The sequence below is a fragment of the Microcebus murinus genome, chromosome 19, assembly GCF_040939455.1.
Source record: "Microcebus murinus isolate Inina chromosome 19, M.murinus_Inina_mat1.0, whole genome shotgun sequence".
NCBI classification, from domain to species: Eukaryota; Metazoa; Chordata; class Mammalia; order Primates; family Cheirogaleidae; genus Microcebus; species Microcebus murinus.
In genome coordinates, this window is record NC_134122.1 from 14,991,605 (window position 1) to 15,017,545 (window position 25,941).

A 25,941-nucleotide genomic window follows, 5' to 3' on the forward strand; every position below is an offset into this window, starting at 1 on the left:
GAAGGGCCCTGATGCAGCCTCAAGTTGGGGGGTTCCTCACTGGCTCCCAAGGCCCCTGCTGGGCTGTCCTCTCTGCCACATCATGAGAAGTCACCACCTCATGGGGTCAGAATGGCCCATCTGATCACCCTGTGACTAGCAGGCAGCAAATGCTCCCTGAATATTTCTAGAATGAACCAGCACCATCACCACCCAAGTCTTGACACAGGGTGCTCCCACCACCCCTGCAGAACCCTTGTGTCACTCCCAGTACCGACAACCCCACAGGTGACCCTGCTTCTGCCTGCACCACCTTAGTGTCTGCCCGAACTGCATGTGCAGGAATCGCCGTGTGCACCCTGGGGGTCAGCGGGTCCTCCAGGCAGCAGACACTGAGCCAGACAGAGGGAACTGGAAGGTTTATTAGGTAGAAACACCGGGATGGGTGTGAGGGGACAAGGGAGCATCTGGCACTGAACAAAGTGGGAGCACACGAAGGTCTGACCCCATTTCCAATATGCCTGACAGTATCTGGGTCCTCTTCAAATTTCAAAATGGTTGTCCTGTAAGGTGAACAGATTTTGGTTTATTTCCATGTCATCTTATTTGTTCTGCCATACATTTTATGTCCTATAAAATATCTGTGCCCCTAACGAATACTTCTGTGTCCAGCTTTAGCTGCATGTCTACATGTCATCAAAAACAATTGCCTTCAGATCTCAGGTATACAGCACTGAGTTTAACTGTGTTCACATTCCCAAACTTACCTTTCCTTTCTTTATCTGGTGGGATCTGAACTTTATTAGCAGAGAGGGGGACTTTGCCTTATGTTTTGAAAAAGGGAATGGAAATCTCTGGGCTGAGCTGCCACACACTGAGATTTATTTTATGAACTTCAATGAGCATTGTTTGATGATCTTCTGAGTGGAAATATTTTCATCTAAACACTGAGGGGCTGAGTGCCATTTTGCCAGATTCTTCCTTTATGTGCTTGGTCTGTTTGGCCTCACAATGTCCTCAGACACCAACACTGTCCCCAGCTCACACAAGACAGAGCTGAGACTCTGAGCAGACCCCACATAGAGTGGGTGTTGGGGCCTGAGACAGCAGAGCACAGGGAAGGCTGAGGGTGCTCCATGGAAACTTCCGGAGAGCAAAGCTGAGCATCAGGGCTGGCTCCCAGTGGGTGCTGGGTCTGAGCTGAGAGACAGCTCATGATGTAGAGAAGATGCCACCCTGTGTGTGTCCCCGGAACCTGAGGAACACACTGTGTCCTTAGCCAGCTTTACCCTTGTATTGCCCAGCCCTACAGCACCAGGTGCAACAGGGTTTTCTGTTGCCTCAGTGAGAGAAAAGGTGAACAGGCTGTACTCAGTTCACTCTGTCAGGTCACCATACCGAATGGTGGCCCTTGAGGTGGGTGCTGAGTCTCAGAAGGAACCAGGGGTGAGAAAATGGCCCATGGTCCCTGAGCGCTGATAGAGGGCCAGTCATGGGCTTGAACACGTCGGCTGGTCCTGGGACTCCAGGGGGCCCTCTTGCATCCACCTCCACCTGCAGAGAGAAAATGGTAAAGTTTGAAACCTGCTCACATGATGGACAAAATCATCAATAAAAGCTGAGCTCCACGAAGCAGGTGACAGACACTGACACCTTCCCCTCCACTGGGCTTCAAACTAGTAACATCAGTGCCAAAATCTTCCTCCCACTGGGTCACCCCGACTGCTGGGAGTGAAGGGAAGTCACGGGGACAAACTGCTGTGACCACACGGCACTGCCTGTGTCTGCAAATGCAGGACGCTGGGCCCCATCCCAGGGAAGAGCAGACAGGACACACCGAGGAAGAAGCATGTTCCAGACAGACGAGCGTCCATGTCAGGGCCACCCCCTGCCCCACCTGCACAAGCTCCTCCCTGCAACAGTCAGAACAGACACAAGGACAGGAACAAAAAGTCCACCTCCACGCATGGATCACAGCTGCTCTTGGGAGAACTTTCCACAGGTGGTTAATGTCCTGTCTCTGATTCTCAGAACCCTATGAGGTAAGTATGACAGTGCTGCTCTAAATTTATGGGAACAGAGGATTTTAGAAGAAGAGAGAATCCCCCAGGGTCACACAGCTTGCAGGAGGCAGAATTGAAGCCCATCCCAGCTCCCCCTGCGAGCCCCTCCTGCCCCTCTGCTTCCCTCCCGAACAAAGGGTCTTGTCCTGTCTGCAGGAGCCACCCCTGTGCACAGACATCTCTGGGAGATGCAGATTCCTGAGTCCTCAGGGAACGCCACAGGGCTTGCAGACAGAAACTATGTTACCTTCACAAGGTAGTTAGGTATGGCTTTAAGATTTATGAATATCTTAATTCACAGGTCATACCAAATTTTAAGTGCAGGTGACATAAAGAATTATTTTTGTCCATGGAAAATAAGGTGGGAATTCTAAGTAACAACTAAAACAAATGTGTTTTGATGTCAAGTGTAAAAGTCCTATGAGGTCCAGTCAGAGGACAGACCAGCCGTCACAGCTACACAGGCCACTGGAGAGTCAGTGTCTGCCACCGTAAGTCAAGGCCTTTGTTTGGAATTGGTCCTGCGTGTGATTAGTAACTTTTCCTCTTTGCTATCACACCTCCTCTGTGCATTTTCTGTTCCAATATGTACCCTCTGACAATTCAGTGCATTTTATGAGGCACCATTGGAGGCCTCCTGAATGGCACAGTTACCAGCAGAGATGGGACAGTGATGAATTATGGAATTTCTTTCATTAAAGACCATTCAGCATTGAGCAAAGCACATGATAGAAAATGAGAGGGATGTGTTTTTACATCTTCCATCTCTGAAGATTATAGCAGATGATCTCAACTAATTAATCAAGTGATGTGAGGCAGAAAAGCAACATAAGAGCAGCAACAATAAGAACCACACGTCAGGACCCAGCAACATGGCAAGCAAATGGCATCAGTCAGGGGCCTGCTGTGCCATGAGACACAAAGTCGTAAAGTGGCACTTCGTATCAGTTCCAGAAACACGGGTGAAAACCAACCAGTCCTCAGCCTGTGAGCTTCTGGAAGGCTTCTGGAAGCATCCCTAAAATATCTTGAGTTGTGATTACAGAAGCCTGTAGGCTCTATGAGTCAGATTTTGATTTTTGACAAATAAAGGCACAGAAAAGATGTCACAGAACACACAAACCGGAGCTGAGGTCAGGAGTACATTTGCTGGGGAAAAATAGACAATCAAAAAACCCAATTTCTTAAAATAGTTACAGTGAAAATGACCACGGCATTTACCTCCCCATTGTCTGCATTTTCAGATGGGATCCACACACTGCTCCTCCTGGGCACAGATTGAGGTCGTGAATCTGTTAAAGGCCAGAAAAGAGACAAGGGCTCATTCTGACACCGATATTCTGTGCACAATGAGAACCCTCCACGCCCCCCTCTGCCATCTCACTGCCTGTCTCACATGTGGGTCCCTCACCACAGGCACAGGGTTTGCCAGATGCCCTGGTGGCCCTGAGCTTTCTGAGCCTCATGCTTGAGGAAGACACCACAGAGCTCAGGTCCAGGTGGTTTCCTTACATCAACCAGCTGGGGACAGGTCAGGGCTCCAACTAGCTGGAAATCAAAGTTAAACTAGTTGCTTCCCAATGCATACCAAGGAACGTTGCTTACAACTGAAGCACATGTTAAAAATTAAAAAAAGAACAGCATTGGGTGGGAAGAACATCAATAAACCCTACAAATGGATAGCACTGGGTCCTTTACTTCATGCCATGAGACGTTCTTTAAATCTCTTGATATTTAATCTATCTCCCATATCTGACCAGGTATTATAATAATTTGCAAAAGAAATGAACTAATATGATAGTAATAAGAAAAGGAAAACTCTAAAGAAAACTAATACAATGGTAATAAGAAAAGGAAAACACTAAAGAACTGTTGGTGGGGTACAGTGGCTCACGCCTGTAATCCTAGCACTCTGGGAGGCCGAGGCAGGAGGATCGCTCAAGGTCAGAAGTTCAAAACCAGCCTGAGCAAGAGTGAGACCCTGTCTCTACTAAAAATAGAAAAAAATTAATTGGCCAATTAAAATATATAGAAAAAGTAGCTGAGCATGTAGTCCCAGCTACTTGGGAGGCTAACGCAGGATTGCGTGAGCCCAGGAGTTTGGGGTTGCTGTGAGCTAGGCTGATGCCACAGTACTTTAGCCTGGGCAACAAAGTGAGACTGTCTCAAAAAAAAAAAAAAAAGAAAGAAGAAGAAGAAGAAGAAGAAAACTGTAAAGTTTTAGGTTTACACTGATAATGTCAGAGGAATAAAATTACATAGATATTGAATTTACTAATAGAGTTCTTTAGCTCACAATAAACAATTAAAACAAACAGAAACAGGAAGCTCAAAATATATTCCAGTCTTAGAGCAGATCTCATAGTAAAACATTGATCCAGAAAGACACAGCAAGAAAACTTCCTGTGTCATCAGCACCTACAGCTCTCATTCAAAATGTTGCAGGTGTCATCTTTCTCAAATAAAAGGAAAATGAAGCTGTCCACATGGACTAGAGAAGGGAGGCAGAGCTGGCCCACTTCCCTTCTAGGCTGTGTCTTCAGTCGGGAGTAACCACGAGCTCAGTGTGGGTGGGGGTGTCCAAAGTCACTGGACAGGCCAGAGCTCCACCAGTCACAGGGGACCCACCCAAGTGCCACCTGCCTCAGGCACCTGACCAAAAGTGTCCCGCCACCCTGAGAGACTCCCATTCCCTTTAGTAACAACTCGGGGCTGTTTCCAGGGCACAGAACAGTTGCCCCGGAAGGAGCAGCAGAGCGTGTGGCTCCTGCAGCACAAGCTGAGCTGCCGCCTCCGCCGCGAGCCCCCACCTGTGCGTGGAGGGCTCTGCGTTTCAGATTTCCTCGGTGCAGGTTTCTCCGCCCCATATTCCACTTCCTGCATCATTTCCAGTCTTGAAAATAGAGAAAGCATGCATGTGGATAAGAACTAGAACACTCAGTGCTTAGACACTGACAGTTTCCTCTTAAAACAGAACATCCTTGAAAATGTCCGTCAGGCTCACTCACCTGTGCCTCAAGCGGGCAGCCTCCCTGGCCTGCTCCACCCTCTCCCTCGCCAGAACCTGGGTCTTGAGCTGTGGGAGAGAAACACGTCCGCATCCTGCCCTGGCAGACTATGCACAAAGCCAAGGACACGAAACAATCTTACCCAGTAGTGGTGAGCTGCCATTTCGCTAGTGGCAATCTGAAAAAGCCAACACATAGAAACCGTGTGTTTAGGGTGTCTCATCCACGTTAGGTGCTAAAGGATTCGGCAGCTGTCAGGCAGAGCGCATGTTACCTGGTGTCTGCGGTGGAGCTCCACCAGTTGCTGCTGCTCTTTCATGCTTTCAATTTCTTCCCTGTGGGTCAGATTCGCTTCCCTCAGGTAAAGCACAATATTGAGCTTGATTTTAAATAATCTGCCATGTTCCCGTTATCCACACATCTGTGCCCTTACGCAATTTATCCATACATGTAAAATACCTTTCCCATGATTCTAAAAGTACAGGTGGGATAAGACTGTTGCTATATTGTTTCCTTATCAATTATTTAATGCCTGCTGGGTTCTGACTTGACATAATTTCTTTCCCCATTCTCAGTATTTCCCTAATTTATCCTTCACTGAGCATGTTTTATCATAAAGCTTCATTCTCCTCATACTAATGTCCTTACCATATTTCACAGGGCAGTGACAGCTGGGTTTATAAAATGTCACGGCCATTTTGATGGATGTGGTTCATCCTACAGCTGAAAGCTTTCCTAAGGATTATGACAATTTTCATCATCCCTAGAAATGTTTGTGTCAATGAAGTTTCCACGCTTTCTGGCCAGCACTGGGGATCAGGAAATGTCTAGTAACTCAACATTTTTGTTTACTTGTAAAACTTAGGGTACTTTGTTTTGCTTATGTGAACTCTCTCTCTATGTATATGTGCTCTGATCATTTATTTATATTTCTGTAGTAATTGGGTCTAAACATTAGAGTAAGCTTACCAAAAAAAAAAAAAAAAAAAAAAAAAGAGGTTTGCTGAGAGACTGGTGTTCACTCTCTGAACTCACCTGTATGATTCTACTTCCTCCGTAACTTGTTGCAGTTTTTGGTCCGCCTGAGCCAGGATCCCTTGACACTGTGCCCGCTTAAGTTTTTCCTTTCTCAGCTCCCTGAGTTGGGAGAGAAATGCACATTATACAGCAGCCCATGTGGAATTCTCCTTTTCTTCCCTCCCAGCATGTGAAGGCTGGGACTCAAAGGTTCCCTGCCACCTGCCCTAAATGTACAGACTGACAATCACAGTCAGAGGAAGAACTGAAACCTTCCACTGAGGGACAAAGGAAAATCAAGCTCTGGCCTCTGGCAAGTCCTCTCCAATTCTGAGCTCCTACTAGTCTTACCTGTCTACTCTTATTCATTAGTAAAAAGTCAAGGAATATCAAAAGCACCTGTGACATGCACAATGTGCTCTTCTGGGGTCAGTCACCTGCTTGAGACGGTGAGAGTTCGTTTCATTGTCATGTGGAGCCAGCCCTGACCAACTCATCACAACTAGACACATCAGGATGGAGCAGGGCATCGGTACTTGTCTGACTTCTCCCCCAGGGAGACGCAGTTCTCAGTCAGAGGCTGAGCCAGGACCCAGACACTCAGCCTCAGAGAGATTCCTGCAGGACACGGAGTCATCAGTCCTGCAGTTCACTATGGGACATTTCTCTGATTCAGGATTGGAACTCTTATCACCTACTTCTAGGGTCCTGGTTGAGGGAAAAGACCAATCTTAGTCCCGACCACATGTACTGAACCAAAGATGATCTGAAAGTCTCCATAGTCAGGTGTTACCTCCTGCAAACAGATGCCAAGTGGAAAACCACCCAGCTTGGTTGAATAAAGTTGAGTTCATATGAAGTAGAGGCAGAAAAGGGCAACGACCTCACGGGTAGACCAGCTATGTTGCTCTCAGACTGCGTCATTAATGCTTTCTGAGTGGCTGGAATGCAGTGGGTGCAGTGCAAGGTGCTGTGGACACAAAGGGGAGCAGGGCGCTGTCCCCACCCTAAAGGAGCTCACAGATTTATGCAAAGGAGCAGCAGCGAGGACATGGCTGCCCCTGCCATGCACGTGAGAAGAAGTAACAGAGGACCTGAGTGTTGAGGGAAGCTGGGGAAGGGTTGTGCAGTGGAATATGGATGAGTGGATCTGCGGCCCCTGACCTCCCTCTGAGAACACTAGGAAACACAGGGCTCCATGCATCAGATTTGATGAAATGAAATGAAATCATTATACATGGCTGTAAAGAAACATGAGGCAAAGAGGGAGAGGGATGCCAAAGGTCAACCTGGCATCTGTGGCCAATTTCCACTAGTTTCATTAATGACTCTCAGAAGAGACTACTGAGATGCAAAGAACCTGAGCACCTTCCACACACATGCACAGACGTAGAAGGAAATTGAGAGGAGTTCAAGGTCTGGTAAAAAAAAAAAAAGTGACCCCCACTGTAGTCCACTGGCTTTGGTTGGGATCCAGAGGAGCTGTGCTCTAGGAGTGAAGGTGGGCAGGCAATACACCGGACTTTGTTGTGACTCAGCACTGCTGACTTGTTAAGGGCACCCAGTGCTGCTAGCGACCCTGAAAACCTGCTAAAAGTAACCCCCCATTATCTCCCTAGCTGGATAACATTGTACTAGGTCTCAATTTTTGTCTAAATGTTTTTTACCCAGTGTCTTGCATTTAATAAAATATTATTACACATATCATAGGACAATACAATGATGGAAACCGAAAGGATTATGTAAATCCTGATATTGAAGTTAAACAATGTTGGTGTCACTACCCGCTCCAGCCTTAAGTAAATTAGAAAGAAGAGTGCATGAAGGGAGAGAAACAATACAAATTACAGAAATCAAGGCAGGGTTGACAAGAACAATTCTTTACCTAGTGAATTAGCCACAAATACTGTACAGAGTATTCTAAAAAAAAAATCTCAATTTTCTACGTAGATCCACACATCATTCACACCACAAACTGTATTGGTATCAATGAGCCCATGAACATCTTACTCCTCTAGTTCAGCCAGTTGTTCTTCATACATTTTATAATGATGTTCTCCTATTGTTTCTGTTGTTCTCAATTTAGCCTCATTTTCTGCTTTCCTATATCCCAGTTCTTCACAGATGTTGAAATTCTTTTTAATTCCTGGAAAGGACAAAACAGGTTTCTTTGTGTGTGCGGGTTGGTTGGGGTGGGGAAAGGAGGTGAGAATCCTGCAGGCAGGAAGCCTGTCTTCACCTTCCAGGGAAGACTCATTTCCCCTCTCTGGGGACTTCCTCCCCACAAGTAACATACCTTCTGGGTGACAGATATTGCAACTTGAGCCTCTTAGATCTGATCCCTTCAATTTATTCTTTATGTATCCTGACTTTAAGACAGATTTGAGAAAAGCCATTTAAGAAGTACTGATTGCACAACAATGTGAATATACTTAACAGTACTGAAATAAACTGAATTATGGTAAAATGAAGCAGTCCAATTCTTACCAAGTCCATATTTTTGACATTCTGATGTCTCTCATATTTAATCCTGGCCCACGTAGTTCTCTCACATGTTTTGACTTGATCCTTCAAAAAAACTGAACGTTAATAATTACCCATTGCTTTTCCTTTTGGTTTTAGACTGTAATCCAGGCAAACAAAAGGGATTTTACCTTAAATTTAAGTGGTGTATTGAAAAGATTCTTACTTACCTTCTTCCTGTCTTTAAGGCATTTCATTGATTCATTGATCTACATAAATATGGAATAAAAAGTTATAATTTCAACATATTATCATGCTAGTAAAACCTGCCTTCAAGTGTGTAACTCTTGAGAAAAAGAAGGTGGTACATTACATATATGAAGCTTGCTTTGAATGCAGACGGTTTATAGAGCATGTGAAGTAGGATACTCAGTGAAAGGTGAGGGAGCAAAATAACTATGGGAGGTGGAAGGAATTTAAAGTTAAACCATGAAAAAATAAAGTTGAAAGAACAGTGATACCTGCTGTTCCCAAATAGAAACAATTGATACCTTCAGTTATAAATGGAAAGGAAGAGAAAAAATATTAAAGCAGTAATGACTGACAATTTTCCAAAATTAACGATGGACACCAAACCACAGATCCAAGGAGCTCTGAAGAGACTAAAAATATCCTTCACATAGACATATACTAGTGAAATTACAGAAAATTTAAGATAAACAAAAAATCTTGGAGGAAGCCAGAAAGAAAAATAAAAACTCCTTACCTTCACACAATAACTAGAATAAGAATGAAATCAGACTTCTCTTTAGAAACCACGTAATCAAAAAGAAAGTGAGATAAAATTAAATGTTAAAAGAAAGGCACTACCAAACTAGAATTCTGTAGCCTGAAAAATTATCCTTCAAAAGTGAAGGAAAAATAAAAACTTTCTCACACAAACATGAAATTAGGGAGGTTGTCTCCAGGAGACCTGGCTGGCAAAAACTGTTAAAAGAGGGTCTTCATTCAGCATTTTCTGGTTTGGAAAAAAAAAAAAAAAAAGAGGGTCTTCAGAGAGAAGGAAAATAAAGTATGTCTGCAGTGTGGGTCTACATAGTTAAGGGAAGAGCATTAGAGAAGGAATAAATTAAGTTAAACGTTTTCTTATTCTTAATTGATTAGTAGGAAACCTTTTATTCAAAATGATGATAGCAGAAAAAGGAAAAATTATAATAACAACAATATATTTGGTGATTGTATGTATGTATCCAAATGATGACAAGAATATAAGGAATGGGTGGAGTTTGAAAACAGCCTGTTACAAGGTCCACGTCCTCATATGCAGTATTGTGGGTATTGAACGAGAACATGGATTACGTCCAATGTCTATTTCAAACTCAAAGACAACATCTACAAAAAGTAAAAGATTAAAAAGGATAATAAGTATAAGCAATATGCAAAGAGGAGAAGAAATCCTGCAAAACTCTCCATCAAAACCAGAGAAACAAAGAAACAAAAGAAAGCAAACAAGTAAACAAATAGAAAACAGTAACAAATATGAGAGATATTACTCGAACCATATCAATAATCACTTTAAACATAAATGATCTAAATATACCAATTCAAAGGCAGTGACTGAGAGAGTGGATAATAAAATATAACCCAACAATGTCATATCTACAAGAAATCCACTTTAAATACAAAGATAACGCATACATTAAAAGTGCAGGGATGCTGCGAAAATCCAATATGCCAGCGCTCATCAAATGAAAACTGGAGCAGCTATTTTAATTTCACACAAAACACATTCCAGAGCAAGGAAAGGTATCTGGGGTCCAAATGGGCATTACATTAATGATGAAGGGGTCAGTTCTCCAAGAACACACGACAGTCCTTATTGTGTGTGCACCTAACAGCAGAGATCAAAACACATGAGGCAAAAACTGGCAGAGCTGGAAGGAGAAATAGATGAATCTACCATCATAATACCCCTCTCTCAGTCACTGGCAGAAAATCAATAAGGATATTGTTGAACTGAACAGCACCATCAATCAACTAGATCTATTGGCATCTATAAAAATACTTTATCTTACAACAGCAGAATGCACAGTCTTCTTGAGCTCAGGTCGCATAATCAAGATTAGATGAAATTCAGGCTATAAAACACACCTTCATTAATTTAAAGGAATAGTCATCATAGAAGGTTTGCTTTTAGGCCACAAAATGAACCTAGAAACCAATAACAGAAAGATAGATGGAAAACTACAAAATATTTGAAGATTAAATAAATAACATATTTCTAAAGGACACATGGGTCAAAGTTTTCTCAACAGAAATTTTAAAATCTTTATATACAAATCATAACAAAGTAAGAAATACTAAAATTTGTGGGATGCAGCGAGAACAGCAGTATGAATAAAATTTGTAGCACTGAATGGAAATAAAAGTTGCAGTGATGGTAAAAATTTCTGCTTATTTGCAAGCATCCTGGTATGGTGTATGTTAAGCATACTCACGTCATGGAGAGTTCTGTAGAAGAAAATGTTTAACGTAACACTTCCCAAGTATGACACAATAACGACAGACTTCCAAAGAATTCCCAACCAGTCAGGCCCAAGTTGAACATTATCAAGCAGAATATGGACGAGCTGCAACAATAGTGAGACACCTGGATGACATTTACAATACATCAGTCGCAAAGAACTATCTTGAGACACCCAACTACACCCTCAGAAATCTCCAGGGAATACCACTGCCTCAAGGAAGTGTGGAAATTTCCAGTTTAATGTGTTTTGCATGGCTGATAATGTTATTAGACATTGTGAATGTGGGTGGTTTTCTTTTTCTTTTTCTTTTTTTTTTTTTTTTTGGTCTAAAGTGGTATCTTTTTTCCCAAATTTATTTATTTATTTTTTAAACGGACATATAAAATTGTCTTTATCCTGTTCAACACGATCTTTTGAAGTATACATACATTGTGGAATGGTAACCTAGCTAACCCGCAAGTGCATGATCTCACATAGATACGGGGTGTCCGGCAGGAGACTGCGGGCCATATTACTGGTTCACTGGGGCCCTGCCCTCTCCTGTGTCTAATGTTGTGCGAGACTCACTTGGAATCACACTGTTCTGTCAGATTTGATGGATCGTTAGCATTAAAAAATAGATCCAAAAATACAATAAAGACATGACTTTATTCAGAAACAAATGTCAAATTTAGTGCTTAAAAATAAGCAAGGTGGAAATAATGAAAATCACAGTAATGACGTGGGATTTCTCCAAGATTCTTGACATTAATTCTACTAAACTGTTATGTGAGTAAAGACAAAGACTTTCACCGAATAAGTCAGACAGATTCTGAAAACTGTCCTACAGAGTCTGCTGGATTTAATTGTATGTTCTTCAAAATTCCACATCATAATTCTGATTGTTTCTTCCTGTGAGTGAAAGAAACAGAGATAGTCGTTCAACCGGTCTGACGCAGCATGTACTGAGTCAGGAGTGGGAGGGAAGGAATTACGGGTCCAGCAACAACGTGTGTGATTTCAGACCCACTCTGCTGAGCAGGATGAGGCAGACACAGAAGAGTGGATGTGGCACCGTCTATATATATGAAATTCTAAACTAAGCACAATTCCCCTATGATGAGGACAGGGACTGACTGGGAAGGGGGAGAGGTCATTCTCTGGGGTGACATAATATTGTAGATCTTGAAAGGGGTGTGGGTTATGCTGGTATATGTAGTTTACCAGGTTAGTGACTGGTAAACTACTGGTATACTTAACATTTGTAGATTTTATGGCATATAACCTTCTTTGAAAAGAGAAATCTATAAACAAATATTGAGTTCTAGTTAGTGATAGTCATGCTAGACTATGTAGCAGGAAGTATATAGATGTCTGTGATTCAATTGGAAACACATCCAAAATACAATGGAATGATGAATGGATAGAGGGATAGAAGGATGGAAAGATATGTGTTTAATCATATTTAGTAAAATGCTAACAAATCAATGCTGTATGTTTGAACATTGTCATAGTAACATCTTGGTTGTAGTTAGTAAAACCACACGTTACATGACAGGGATTTTTCTTTTGAACAAGCATTCCAAAATAAATAGTATTCATATTCTACATGTTTGAGCATTTTGAGGCATAATCCCAGTTGTATTTGTCCCCAGTTAATCTGTCATGGAGCTACAGAATGTAAGGATATACTGGGAAATCTTACAGAGGTGCCACTTTCTGGGTTTTAGTTTTAAGGGCAACATCGAAATGGAAAATATATACCTCATATCTCTTTCTTAGTTAAAGGAAAATACATTGATATAGACGCATATAAAGTAATTCTATTCAGCAAAGAAAGGGATAAGCTATGAATATTTAAAACATTGTGTATAAATCTCAAAATAATTATGACTAGAGAATCCAGAACAACACAACCCATCCTGTATGACTGTGTTACATGAAATGGTATAATATAAAATGTTCAACAGCAGATCAGGGGGAGGATGGTGGGATGGGGGAGAAGGACAGGCAGGTTAAAGGGAACAGGAGGAAACCTTTGAGGCTGATGGGTGTATTTACTGTCTTGAACCCTGAATGTTGTGATGGTTTAACTGCTGTTATCTGTACTGTAAAATCAACAGATTATATCCTTTTAGTAAAAGATGCTATTTACTATACATAACTTTGCCACACGTATACTCTAAGAAAAAAAATCTGATACACAAACTGTTAGTTTCTGTTTCCCAGACAAAAAACATTGCAAATATTTTTTGAAAGTTAAGAGAATTTTCCTTCTAAATTTATGAGCCCATTTAAAAATGAGAAATAAATAAAACTTACAATGGATGAGAAGCCTAGGTCTTCTTTGCAATAGCCACGCACTGTCTGGGTGAAATTCTTTGGAAAATATTCACAAATATTCACAAACTAAATGGAAGAATGGGAAAAAAATAATAAAAATGTATTAAAGATATAAATGAAAATAATATTTACACATAGGTTTATATATATAGATATAAGTGAGAGAGATGAACAGTGTTATAATAAGAATGCTTGAGTTATTATTTCAGGAACAATTAAGTACTGATTGCTGTTTAGCCCATTTCTAAAAATATTTAAGTTCATTTTTCATTTTCACTTTGATTCTGAACCAAGACACTTAGTGTCAGATTTCTGAAGTACATACAGATTTGCATAATGCAGTGATCTTATAATTGTGATGAAAACTATGAATATTGAAGTTAGTTAAAAACACAATATCAAACAACCAATAAGAAGTATCCACATTCATATTTCATGGCATTGCACCTAAACCAATCGATAGCAACCTTGGAAATCAATCTGTAAAGGAAGACGAATTTTAGGAATGCATAGCTTTCACAAGAAAAGGCCAACAGATCCTTTTGAAAATCCAGATTTATAAGTATTTTGGGAGAAAATAAATTCAAAAGGTAATTCAGACCAATCCACATACCAAGCCTCTGTTTTGAGCCAAGAACACCTGTCTAGGATGCGGCCTGTGAACCCTGTAACACGTTCATCTTCAGCCTCACGGCCGAGGGGAGTCCAGCGTGTGCTCCTGGGAAGCAGCAGGCCTGTGAGCAGCCCGTCTGAGAGGCAGCAGGAGCTCTCAGCGCACTGGGGAAAGATGTGCATCAAATGCGCAAAGGGACAAAGGCCGTCTTGATACCAACTGGTAAAACATCTCCAGTTGTGGGCACTCTTGCTACATGCAACACAGAGATTAGTAGTGGACTCCTATCTACATTAGATCCCAAGGGGCCAGTAACAGCTGAGCTTCTCACAGTCTATGCCCATGAGCAGCAAGAGGGGGACATTGAAAATGCAAAACAAGGTAATTTGTCCAAGTGGTCGAAAGTGATGTAGGGGAAGAGTGTTTAACTGAACTATGAAAATGCAGCCAAGTAAAGGGGGAAAGTTTCCAGTAAAGATTATCCAGACATGTCCTCCTTAGCAGACTCAAAAGAAGCAGAGTAGATCCTTCTTTGCATGGAGATCTTCCTGGGGGATGATTCTGCCTCAATGGGACGGGCGTTCCCCATCACTGGATGTTCCAGATCCCTCTCAAAGAAGGTGGTGCTGCCCATCACAACAAATCTCATCTCCACATGGTCTCCACCTCTCACCCACTAACCCCTTCCCGGGGCATAAGGGTGTTTTAATATAATGGGAGAGTGAAAACTTTTAAACTAGAAACCTATCATGTCTTCATATTTGACAATCCTAAAGACTTTAATGATCCTTTCTGTTTTGGGTAAATCAATAATCTGCACACGTATTTTACAAAATAAAGGACAATAACTCCCTCACCTCCTTGTCACGTCACTCCTAGATATTTCCCCATTTTAACCATCCAAGCAGGGTGCAGCCATGGATTTTCACATCTCTAGGGCTTCTCAGGGCCCCCATCAAACTGGTTGGACACAGAGTCCGTAGGAGCAGCTTTCAAAAGCACAAGGAAGGAATGACTCAGAAGTTCCTACAAGTCAACAAACCAGAGAACACAAAGCACAAGTGACATTTAACTTTCAACATACTAGTACTAACACCAGTGATTCGGTACCACTGTTCCCAGGGCTGCCAAACTCCCTAATGCGAATGATGGACTCTCAGGGAAACAACTGCACATGGGACAGCACGAAACCTGCAGGAGTTGAGGAGGATCTCACACAGGGCTTCCAGGAGCCAGTCAAATACCCATGAAGCCTATTAAAAAAGAGTTCCTTACGTTTTCTAAAACTTTATTGAGATACAATCACATACCATGCAATTCCCACCAGTAAATATTACAATTCAGTGGTGTTTAGTGTATTCCTAAATCCTTCCTGTATGACAGTGCACAGTTACTATGTCCACATTCCACGCTGTCACCCTTTCCTGTGTTTGGACCAGCCCCCCTTGATGTGTACAGGTGTGGGCAGAGCGGCCAGGCTGCTCAGGACATCCTCACTGAGGTCCTTGGTCTGCAGGAAGGACAGAGCTCCCATCATAGCCCCTGTGAGGTGGTGTTATGTAAACCACAGTGTGACACAGCCCAATATAAAGGGGGAGACCACGGCGTGTCCAGTGTTTACTCACATTTGTGGACAGGTAAAAAGCGCTGAGCAGGAGAAGCCAGAAGATCAGCCTCTTCACCACCATGTCGGGGTGCTCTCAGGGCACCCTGAGGTCGCCAGGAGTGAGGCTGGGTGTATTGGGGGTAGGTGGGGGGACTGATGGGAATTGGCCACAATTGGGGAGGAGGAAGGGGGGGAGGGGGTGGAGGGGAGGAGGGTGTTGGGCATTGGGGAGGAGGAAGAGAAGGAAGGGGTCTGGGGAAGTATCAGGGTCAAATTGAAGGCTTAGTGACAGGTTAGGGTATGAGCAGGTCAGCTGATCAGCAGTCTGCAATGATCCTGAGTGGAACACTCAGGATAACTTGGAGGGGCACAGAGCTCTGCTACCCTCCAAACCTTACTCCTGTGTGGTCCCTCCTCTAGCAACCGGGTGCTTTATACTTTCTGTGGACAAATCTCCTGCTTGCCCCTGGAGCATCACAGTGGACACCCCCTTGCCACCTCACCTCTTTCTGAGGTCACCCCTCCTCCACCCGAACCTCACCAGGTGCTGTCCCAAGGATAGGTCCTCTCTGCAAACTTTGCTGACCTTCTCACCTCTTGTCCTTCCCAACCCAGCTCTCCTATCCCGGCTTCTGGGCCTTTCCTTCCTTCCTGAACTCCCAAGGGTTCCCATGGTCAACTGCAAAACAGTTGGGCTGGGCTGCAAAACATAGACAGTGAATGATGACAGAACCTCAGGAAGGACCCAACACACAAGCAGAGTGGGAGGTGTCACACCCCTCTCAACAACTCATGTAGTAAGCTACAGAACACCCCTGAGATGTAGAAGATTCAAAGAGAAAACCATCTCAACCATATTTATTATCTATCTGACATCTTTCTATCTATGCAAAAACTGTTCAAGATATAATTTTAAACACACATGGTACATTTACAAATATGAACTCTATTTTTCTGTCCATGAAATAAAGATCAATATATTTCAGAGTGCTGGGCATGGTGGCTCAGGCCTGTAATCCTAGCACTCTGGGAGGCTGAGGCGGGAGGATTGCTTGAGCTCAGGAGTTCAAGACCAGTCTGAGCAAGAACGAGACTCTGTCTCTACTAAAAGTAGAAAATTTAGCCCAAACAACTAAAAATAGAAAAAATTAGCCAGGCATTGTGCCTGTAATACCAGCTACCTGGGAGGCTAAGTCAGGAGGATCACTTGAGCCCAAGACTTTGAGGTTGCTGTGAGCTAGGCTGATGCCATGGCACTCCAGCACGGGCAACAGAGTGAGACTCTGTCTCAAAAAAAAAGGAAAGATAAAAAAGAAAAAGGAGATATTACAAATATATATATTTTGGTTACATACATTGCTTTTGTACCAATTGAGTGAAAATTTTAAGTGTGACCATCATCGAGATAGTGTGCATTGTACCCAATACGTGTGAACTTATGTGTTTCCCTCCTCCCCCTCCCACCTGCTTGATTTCTGATCAATATTATTTCCATATGTGCACATAAGTGTTGATTGATTGATTCCACTTTATTGGTGAATACATGTGGTGTTTGTTTTTCCATTCTTGTGATACTTTGGTTAGAATAATGGTCTCCAGCTCCATCCAAGTTAATACAAGAGGTATTCACCTTTTTATTCTGGTTGAGTAGTACTCCATGGTATACATACATATACCACATTTTATTAATCCATTCACGTATTGATGGGCACTTGGGTTGTTTCCACATCTTTGCAATTATGAATTGTGCTGATATAAACATTGGAGTGCAGTTGTCTTTTTAATAGAATGTCTTTATTTCCTTTGGGTAAATACACAGTAGTGGGATTGCTGGATCAAATGGTAGCTTTACTTTTAGTTCTTTGATGTATCTCCACACTACTTTCCATAGAGGTTGTACTAGTTTGCAGTCCCACCAGCAGTGTATGAGTGCTCCTATCTCTCTGCATCCATGTCAACATTTGTTGTTTTATGACTTTTTGACAAAAGCTATTCTCACTGGAGTTAAGTGATATATCATTGTGGCTTTGATTTGCATTTCCCTGATGAGTATAGATGTTGAGCACTTTTTCATGTTTGTTGGCCATTAGTCTATCTTCTTAGAAACATACAGCCTCTCTAGGCTCAATCAGGATGAGATAGAATTCCTGAAGAGACCAATATCAAGTATCAAAATTAAAGCAGCAATGATAAATCTTCCAACAGAAAAAAGTCCCAGACCAGATGGTTTTACACCCGAATTTTACCAGACCTACAAAGAAGAACCGGTACCTATCCTGCAGAAATTATTCCATAACATTGAGAAGGAAGGAATCCTCCCCAACATGTTTTATGATCACCTTGATAGCAAGGATGATCAACATCACCTTGATAGCAAAGCAAGGAAGGGGCTCAAAAAACAAAAACAACAATAATAACAAAAAACTATAGATCCATATCCTTTATGAATAAAGATGCAAAAATTCTCAATAATAATAATAATAATAATCCTAGCAAACTGAATTCAGCCACTCATCAAAAAAATAATCCATCATGACCAAGTGGGCTTCATCCCAGAGATGTAGGGATTGTTCGACATACACAAGTCTATAAATGTAATTCACCACATAAATAGAAGTAAAAACAAAGACCATATGATCCTCTCGATAGATGTGGAAAAAGCATTTAAGAATGTTTAACAAAATAGGCATAAGTCCTTGGCTGGGCACAGTGGCTCACGCCTGTAATCCTAGCACTCTTGGAGGCCGAGGCAGATGGATCACTCAAGGTCGGGAGTTCGAAACCAGCCTGAGCAAGAGCGAGACCCCCGTCTCTATTAAAAATAGAAAGAAAGTAATTGGCCAACTAAAAATATATAGAAAAATTAGCTGGGCATGGTGGCACATGCCTGTAGTTCCAGCTACTCAGGAGGCTGAGGCAGAAGGATTGCTTGAGCCCAGGAGTTTGAGGTTGCTGTGAGCTAGGCTGATGCCATGGTTCTCTAGCCCAGGCAGCTAGGACAACACTGTAGAGCTGCTGCCTACTGAGTCTATGTTTTAAGAGAAAAGATCAAAATGGGAAAATAAACTCCGTGTCTCTTTCCAAGGTAAAGGATTAAAAAAATGTGGCATATCCATACCAAGGAATTCTATAAAGCAATTAAAAAGTACAAATCATTAATACAGAAAACATCATAAATCTCAAAATGATTGTGCTGAGTTAAAGAATCCAAAATACACACTACAACCTACATGATTCTAGTACATAAAATTCTATAAAAGTCAAATGAGGCCGGGCGCGGTGGCTCACACCTGTAATCCTAGCTCTCTGGGAGGCCGAGGCGGGAGGATTGCTCAAGGTCAGGAGTTCAAAACCAGCCTGAGCAAGAGCGAGACCCCGTCTCTACTATAAATAGAAAGAAACTAATTGGCCAACTGATATATATATAAAAAATTAGCCGGGCATGGTGGCGCATGCCTGTAGTCCCAGCTACTTGGGAGGCTGAGACAGAAGGATCGCTCGAGCCCAGGAGTTTGAGGTTGCTGTGAGCTAGGCTGACGCCACGGCACTCACACTAGCCTGGGCAACAAAGCGAGACTCTGTCTCAAAAAAAAAAAAAAAAAAAAGTCAAATGAGTGTGTCAAGGAAAAATGGAAGGAATGGAGCAAGAGATAGGACAAATATATTAAAAACAAACAACAGGAAACTTCAAGGAGTTTGGGATATGTTAATTACCTTACTTTTAGTGATGTTTTATGGCAGTTTATGTATGTCAAAATTCAATACATTGTAAAATTTATATAGGCTCTGTTTATTCTATATCCCTTATACCTCCATCAAGATGTAGAAAAACATCTGATACACAAAATGAAAGGTTTGTAAACATTTTGGCAGGCAAAATATTGAAAATATTTTTTAAAATTTTGTAGAATTTAAGTTATAAATGTATAAAGTAGTTTATAATTGAGTAAAATAAATGTTAGAAACTTACATTGAATGAAAAATCTAAGTTTTCTTTTGCATATTTATGAATTGCCTGGAGAAAATCCTTTGAACATATACAACAATATGCCAGGTTTGTATGAAAGAGTGGGAAAATATAATTAAAATTCCAAATTAAACATATAAATTATGTGTGTGTGTATGTAGATAGAGAAATATGTTTACAGATATGGGTATAATAGGTAGTTACTATTATACACTGCAGGCTATACTTAAGGCCAAGTTTCTCAAACAATTAAAGTTTTCTTTCAATATTTATTTTCATTCTAAATTAGGCATGCACATAATGTCAAGTTTTTGAAGTATATAAAAGATTTGCAGAATATAAGAATTCTACTACATATTATGAGGGGAAACTAGAGAATCAAGGCTAGTTTAAAAATATAATTGCAAGGGAAAGGTGATAAAACAGGAAAGCCTAGACTCCCATTATCACCCAGGAGACATGGATTTAACAATACACACAGCAAAGGCCTCTGTGAGAAATCTAGAAACCAGTTAAAATGTTCCTGTGCTGTAGGCAAGTGCGTATTCCATCACATCAAAACCTGGTAGAAAAATTCAGGGCACTAGTTCTCTCACCAGAGCTCCTCCCCATAGCAACACCCGTGCTATTAGTAGGAAACTCCCAATTCCAATCTCTTCCACAGAGAGGGAAAGGATTAGAGCAACATGCAAGGTTCTGACTATTAGGGGGGACTGTCCAAGGGACCAGTTTCTGTCTTACCTAAATCCACGGACAGCAATGTAGTGCCAGGTTGAAGGAATCAAAGAAAAAAGATGATCCTAGAACACTTAGTGCAGAGGCTGCAGTATCAAAGACGAACACTAAGACACTATGGGAAGGAAGCTCCACTACTGCGGATAACTACAGCACCATAGAGGCCATGGTATCACAGACACCAAGGGGAGCTCCTAAGTAGAAACCTGCAAAGCTCTTCCATTAAATTACACAGGCCCAGAAAGGATATAACCCCAGAAGAGACGTGAGAGGACATTAGAATCTCTAGCTGGGCTGACTGGACAGAAGGGACAGAAAGTCCTTTTTGTATAAATACAGACTGCAAAGTCTGGGTGGGGTAGCTGATTTGTCATATGCCAAAACACTCCCTAAGAGAGCAAAATATATATAAAGAAACAGGAAAACACAACACATTAAAGGAACAAATTAATTTTCAGAACCAGAACCTAAAGAAGTGGAGATATATGAATTGCCTAAGAATCCAAATTACCGTCATAAGGATGTTAAAGGAAGCAAAAGAAAGCACAGGCAGGTAACGAGAAAACAAAATCAGGAAAATGACACATGAACAAAATGAGAATATTAACATAGAGAAAGTATGAAGAAGAACCAAACAGAATTCCTACAACTGAAGAATACAATAACTGAATTGAAAAATTCACTGGAGGGACTCAACAGCAGTCTTGACTAGGCAGAAGAATCTGCAAACTAAAAGATAGGAGAAAACAGCAGAGAAACTATTTGAAGAAATGATGGTTGAAAACTTTCCAAATCTGAGAAGAGAAATGGACATACAAATTCAAGAAACTCAAAGAACTCCAAATAGGATAAAAATCTAAAGAGATCTAGACTGAGACATATCATAAACTTTGAAAAGTCACAAAGAGAATTTTATTTTATTTTATTTATTTTTTTTTTTTTGAGACAGAGTCTCATTTTGTTGCCCAGGCTAGAGTGAGTGCCATGGCGTCAGCCTAGCTCACAGCAACCTCAAACTCCTGGGCTCCAGCGATCCTTCTGCCTCAGCCTCCCGAGTAGCTGGGACTACAGGCATGTGCCCGGCTAATTTTTTTATATATATATCAGTTGGCCAATTAATTTCTTTTTATTTATAGTAGAGACGGGGTCTCGCTCTTGCTCAGGCTGGTTTTGAACTCCTGACCTTGAGCAATCCGCCCACCTCGGCCTCCCAGAGAGCTAGGATTACAGGCGTGAGCCACCGCGCCCGGCCTACAAAGAGAATTTTAAAAGTGTCAAGATAAAAACATCTTGTCACATACAAGGGAACTTTTACTGGATTATTGGCAAATTTCTCAGCAGAAACCTTGCTAAAGAAAGGTTTATAGTTTAGAAGAGAGTAAAATAATATATTTAAAGTACTGAGGTTGAGTGTAGTGGCTCATGCCTGTAATCCTAGCACTCTGGGAGGCCAAGGCAGGATTGCAAGAGCTCTGTGTTTGAGACCAACCTGGGCAAGAGGGAGACCCCCATCTCTACTAAAAAATAAAAAATAAATTTAAAAAATTAAGTGCTGAAAGAAAAACCTGACAACAAAAATACTATATCTGACAAAACAATCCTTCAAAAATGATAGGGAATTTCACTGGGTAGACTGAAAGCAAGCAAAGCAAATGAGAAAAAGGGGGTGGGGAGACATCTAGAGGCCAGTGGATGGGTTTGTTATCAAGGAGTTTCAGCTAGTTTTGAATGTTCAGAATTAGAGCAGTAAAAAGGACATTGAAGCACCAAAGTATGAACTCAAAGTGGAGGATTCTTAACATAGTTTTCTTCTTTCCTCTGTTTCTTTCTAATCATGACTTTGTTTCTAGTGAATTTCTTCCTTTTGTATCTCTCTTTTTCATCTCTATCTTCAATTCTTTCTGCTTCTTCCCATTTCCCATCTGTTCCTGCCCTTTTCTCTGACTTACTCCCCACAAGTCCTCTTCCCCAACTCCAGACCTACCAAGAACACAGGGGCAATCACCCCCAGCAACCCCCCCCCTGCCCCACCAAACATGTCTCATTCACTGTCATATTTTGACCCAGGTCCTGCTCACAGGGGATGTTGAGAGGCAGCACATGCACCTATCTCTTGCCTGCAGTTTTTAGCCCTTCCAGAAGCTGCCTATGCACAGCCCTACCTTGAACCCCCTTGGTGGCTAAGCCCTAACCCCACAGCTGCTGATGACCTGGCTGATACTCCCTAACTGGCAGGGGGAGGGCTCTTAGGGCTCCAGGGGGTGTCAGTTGGTAATCCAAGAATCAGACATTGAGACATAGGACTGCAAAGGGTTTATCATGGAAATGCCTACAGAAGGTTGAAAGAGGGAGAATGCAGAATGGAGTAGCAAAACCCCACAGAGCATGATACAGACTTGACACCTTTTCTAACTTTAAAAAACCACCAGTTATTTGCAAGAGGGTGTGATAATATATATTTTAAAGGGGTCACAGTATTTCTCTAAGAAACTATGAAAGATCAATCTTTGTATTGATATTTTAATCTTATTTTTATAAACATGTGATTAATGACTTTGTCTGTTGTGGGGATTGGTACTCTTCATCACAATTTCCAGCCCTGTTTCTAGTCACAGCAGAGAGAAAATAATGACTGCTTTGGAGGATGGGTTGACTTATTCAAGTTCCAGAAAATCAAGATGAGTGGTTTCCATGAGATGATACAGGTATAGCATAATATAACATTAGAACTAAAATATTCCAACAAATCATCTAGTTCAAATCCTATCAGCTGGTTCCCACTACCTTTAATAGGAACAAATCCCTTACAGTGGAATATTGTTAGACATAGTTCTGGTTGCTTCAACAGAGACACAAATAATGCCTTTCTCCCTTACTTAACAGTCTGGCCATATGCAGACCTTGCCTGGTTTAGCAGCTCCACATCTCGGGGATCCAGATTGTTTTATGTATTTGCTCCACCATCTCTAGGGTATTTCTGGGATGAGTGAACACCATATCCACATCTAGCCAGTGGGTTGTGGGAGTGCAGAAAGGAAAAACATTCTTCTAGCCTAAGAGAATAACCAGAAATTGTTATATATTGCCTCTGCTCATGTTCCATTGGCCTGACTTTAGTCATATGGCTATACCAGCTTCAGAAGAGGCCGGGAACTGTGATCTTTATTCTGAGAGGCTACGTGCCAAGCTAAGAATTGGGGTTTTCATTTCTACCGAGTGAGAGTAGAGTGTGACTATTGAGAGACAGCAGTTTATCTGTCAGTCTACCCATTTATTTAACTAAATATCCATAAGTACACATAGAGCAATTTTCCCACGCACAACATATTCTCATCTCCTGTACAAGAGTTATAACCTCAAAGTCTCATAAAATTGCTACATCTAATTCAAAATTCAAGAACTTTAGAATTTTGCTCAGTTCTCTCCACCAAGTAATGATGGGACTCCCTGTCATCTGGCAAATGATAAACTAAAACATAAGTTATCTCTACTCTGCAAACAACCTACTCTATAACCCTGGAGTAGAAACCATAAAATTGCATTAACAACCTCAAGACTGGAAAGAGGAGAATGAGCTACACCCAGCTGACATGGGTCAGTGGCAATGATCTAACCCTGCCGGGCGGGAATTGTGAAAGCTCCCATCCTGGCAGTGCCTGGTCTCAGCCAGCCCATCTGGCAGGCCCTGATTTGGCCCTCTGGGAGGCATTCCACATCTCTTGTCTCTTCTACCCATTTTGCCTTGTGGAAAATCATTTGTGCTTATCATCCTCTGTGGCTACATCTGAAGTTGCCACTGGAGAATGTGCCCATCTGGAGGACAGCAGGGCTTTTGCAGCCTACTTTGTGTTGGTGCAGAATTGGGGTCATGGCAGTTCTATTAGAGGTCAAACTTGTCTATGCATCAGAAGGCCAGATTTATGGATTCTTTTGCAATAAAATGCCCTCAAACATTCAGGTTTCTAGTCTACTCACATCTGCTAAAGTCCATAGCTATCCTCACATATCTTGTCCAGACATAGTTTGGAGGCCTGAAACTGTGGTCTTCTTCATACCAGATCCTGGGCTTTATCAATCCTGTCTACTGGAGACAATTCAAAATAACAGGTTAGGATGGAATGGTGATGCACTTAGCCAATTTACCTTTGGGTTGACTGTGTGGTGGATGTGACTGAGAAGTGTTTGTGTGCACTGTCCTGCTAAGGCCATCTCTTCAAAGCTGCCTCTTGTACTTGTTTCATTTTGGTGGAGTACAGAAGCTCTTGCCTCTTTAAATCTTGGGGGGTACCAGTGACTCTACGCTCAGCCAAAGTAGATTGTCCCCACAGGCAAAGACAGCTGCTTTAGCAGAGCTGTCTTCCATGACATCACTGCTTGCAAACTGCCCTGAGATCTTTTCCTTGATGTAGATTTTTGGGAAAGTGCCAAGATGAAACCAATACACACTAACTTTCCCAGTGTTCCTATTAATGTCTCCTCCAGGTACAGGCTCTGAGGGCATATAGTCTGCCCCTCAAAATACCACAGGCAACAGTTTTGTAAGCATTTTGTCACAAATGCAAAGTCACCATAATTTCCTCCTGTCATACTTGTGTCCAGTGCCAACCTTCTACAGCTAGTACTGTTAATATTTACATGAGGCAAGGGGATAATGGGCTCCGGCATCCCGACCCCCCAAGACTGGGGCCCAGTTGTGCAACATGGTGGCCACCCAGCTGGCCCAGATGGGAAATGAAACAGTGACCTGGTTAGTGAAGGAGGATGCTTGGGGATCCCTCTTGACAGAGGAGACTCCAAGGCAAACTGGACCCAGGACAGCCCTCTCTCCTGGAAGTCACCACTTCAGAGACAGACCCAGAGGCTCCACCCAGCTACCCAGCCACAAAGGGGGACCCGAGTATCCAAGTGCCATGGGATCCTGCACAGCTGTGCCCCTGGGAGGTCAGAGCCTTAGAGCTCAAGGGCCCCTCCCAGCCCTGATGCAGGGACTTCCTAGCTTTCCTGTCCCCTGTACCTGGGCCCTCAGTTCCTCCCCTCCCCCACCTTGCAGGCTCCCTCATTTGCTCCCTGCCCTGACTCCCTGTCTGCCTCTCTCTGCCTGTCCCTTTCTCTGACTCAGTTCCCCAGGTCCTCTGCTCCACTCCAGCCCTGCTCAGGGGTCCTCTCACCACTGACCTCTGTCTTTCCCACAATGAAGAAATTACAGAAGGATACTGGGGCTTCTGAGGACTTCTGGAGAAATCTCTGCTCCCAGCTCTGCTTCCCTGGAGCCCACCTGCACTTGGTACTATTGGGGGGCAGCTGGCTGTGTGGGGGAAGGGCCCTGACACAGCCTAAACTTACAGGGGCTCCTCACTGGGCCCCCAGGCCCCTGCTGGTCTGTCCTGTCTGCCCATTGTGAGAAGTTGCCACCTCACAGGGTAAGAACCTGTCCACATGATCACTAGGCATCCTGGGACTGGCAGGCAGCAGGTGCTTCATAATACTTCTAGAATGAACCAATACCACCCCACCCATGCCTTGACACGGGGTGCTCCCACCATCCCAAGAGAACCCTGGTGTCACTCCCAGTACAGACCGCCTCACAGGTGACCCTGCTTCTGCCTGCACCCCCTTAGTGTCTGCCCGAACTGCATGTGC

General features: G+C 42.6%; 1 protein-coding gene across 4 annotated transcripts; it reads right to left on the bottom strand.

Annotated features, from left to right (window-relative positions):
* Window positions 1-369: 369 nt before the first annotated feature.
* LOC105885322 (uncharacterized) lies at window positions 370-25,683 on the bottom strand. Of its 4 annotated transcripts, none has more exons than XM_075994878.1 (17): window positions 25,477-25,683; window positions 24,277-24,385; window positions 16,186-16,299; window positions 13,360-13,446; window positions 11,029-11,160; window positions 8,761-8,799; window positions 8,555-8,635; window positions 8,364-8,436; window positions 8,078-8,213; window positions 6,086-6,187; window positions 5,325-5,385; window positions 5,193-5,228; window positions 5,051-5,118; window positions 4,853-4,935; window positions 3,264-3,334; window positions 1,378-1,533; window positions 370-542 (listed from the first exon to the last, which is right to left on the bottom strand). In XM_075994878.1, exons 3-17 carry the CDS (start codon window positions 16,270-16,272, stop codon window positions 522-524), a joined length of 1,233 nt encoding a protein of 410 aa, XP_075850993.1. In that variant the 5' UTR covers window positions 16,273-16,299; window positions 24,277-24,385; window positions 25,477-25,683; the 3' UTR covers window positions 370-521. The 4 variants fall into 4 exon arrangements, with proteins under 4 accessions (XP_075850993.1, XP_075850992.1, XP_075850991.1 ...); XM_075994877.1 differs by having other exon boundaries at window positions 371-542; window positions 5,325-5,406; window positions 24,277-24,382; XM_075994876.1 differs by having other exon boundaries at window positions 371-542; window positions 5,325-5,406.
* Between the last annotated feature and the right edge of the window lie 258 nt (window positions 25,684-25,941).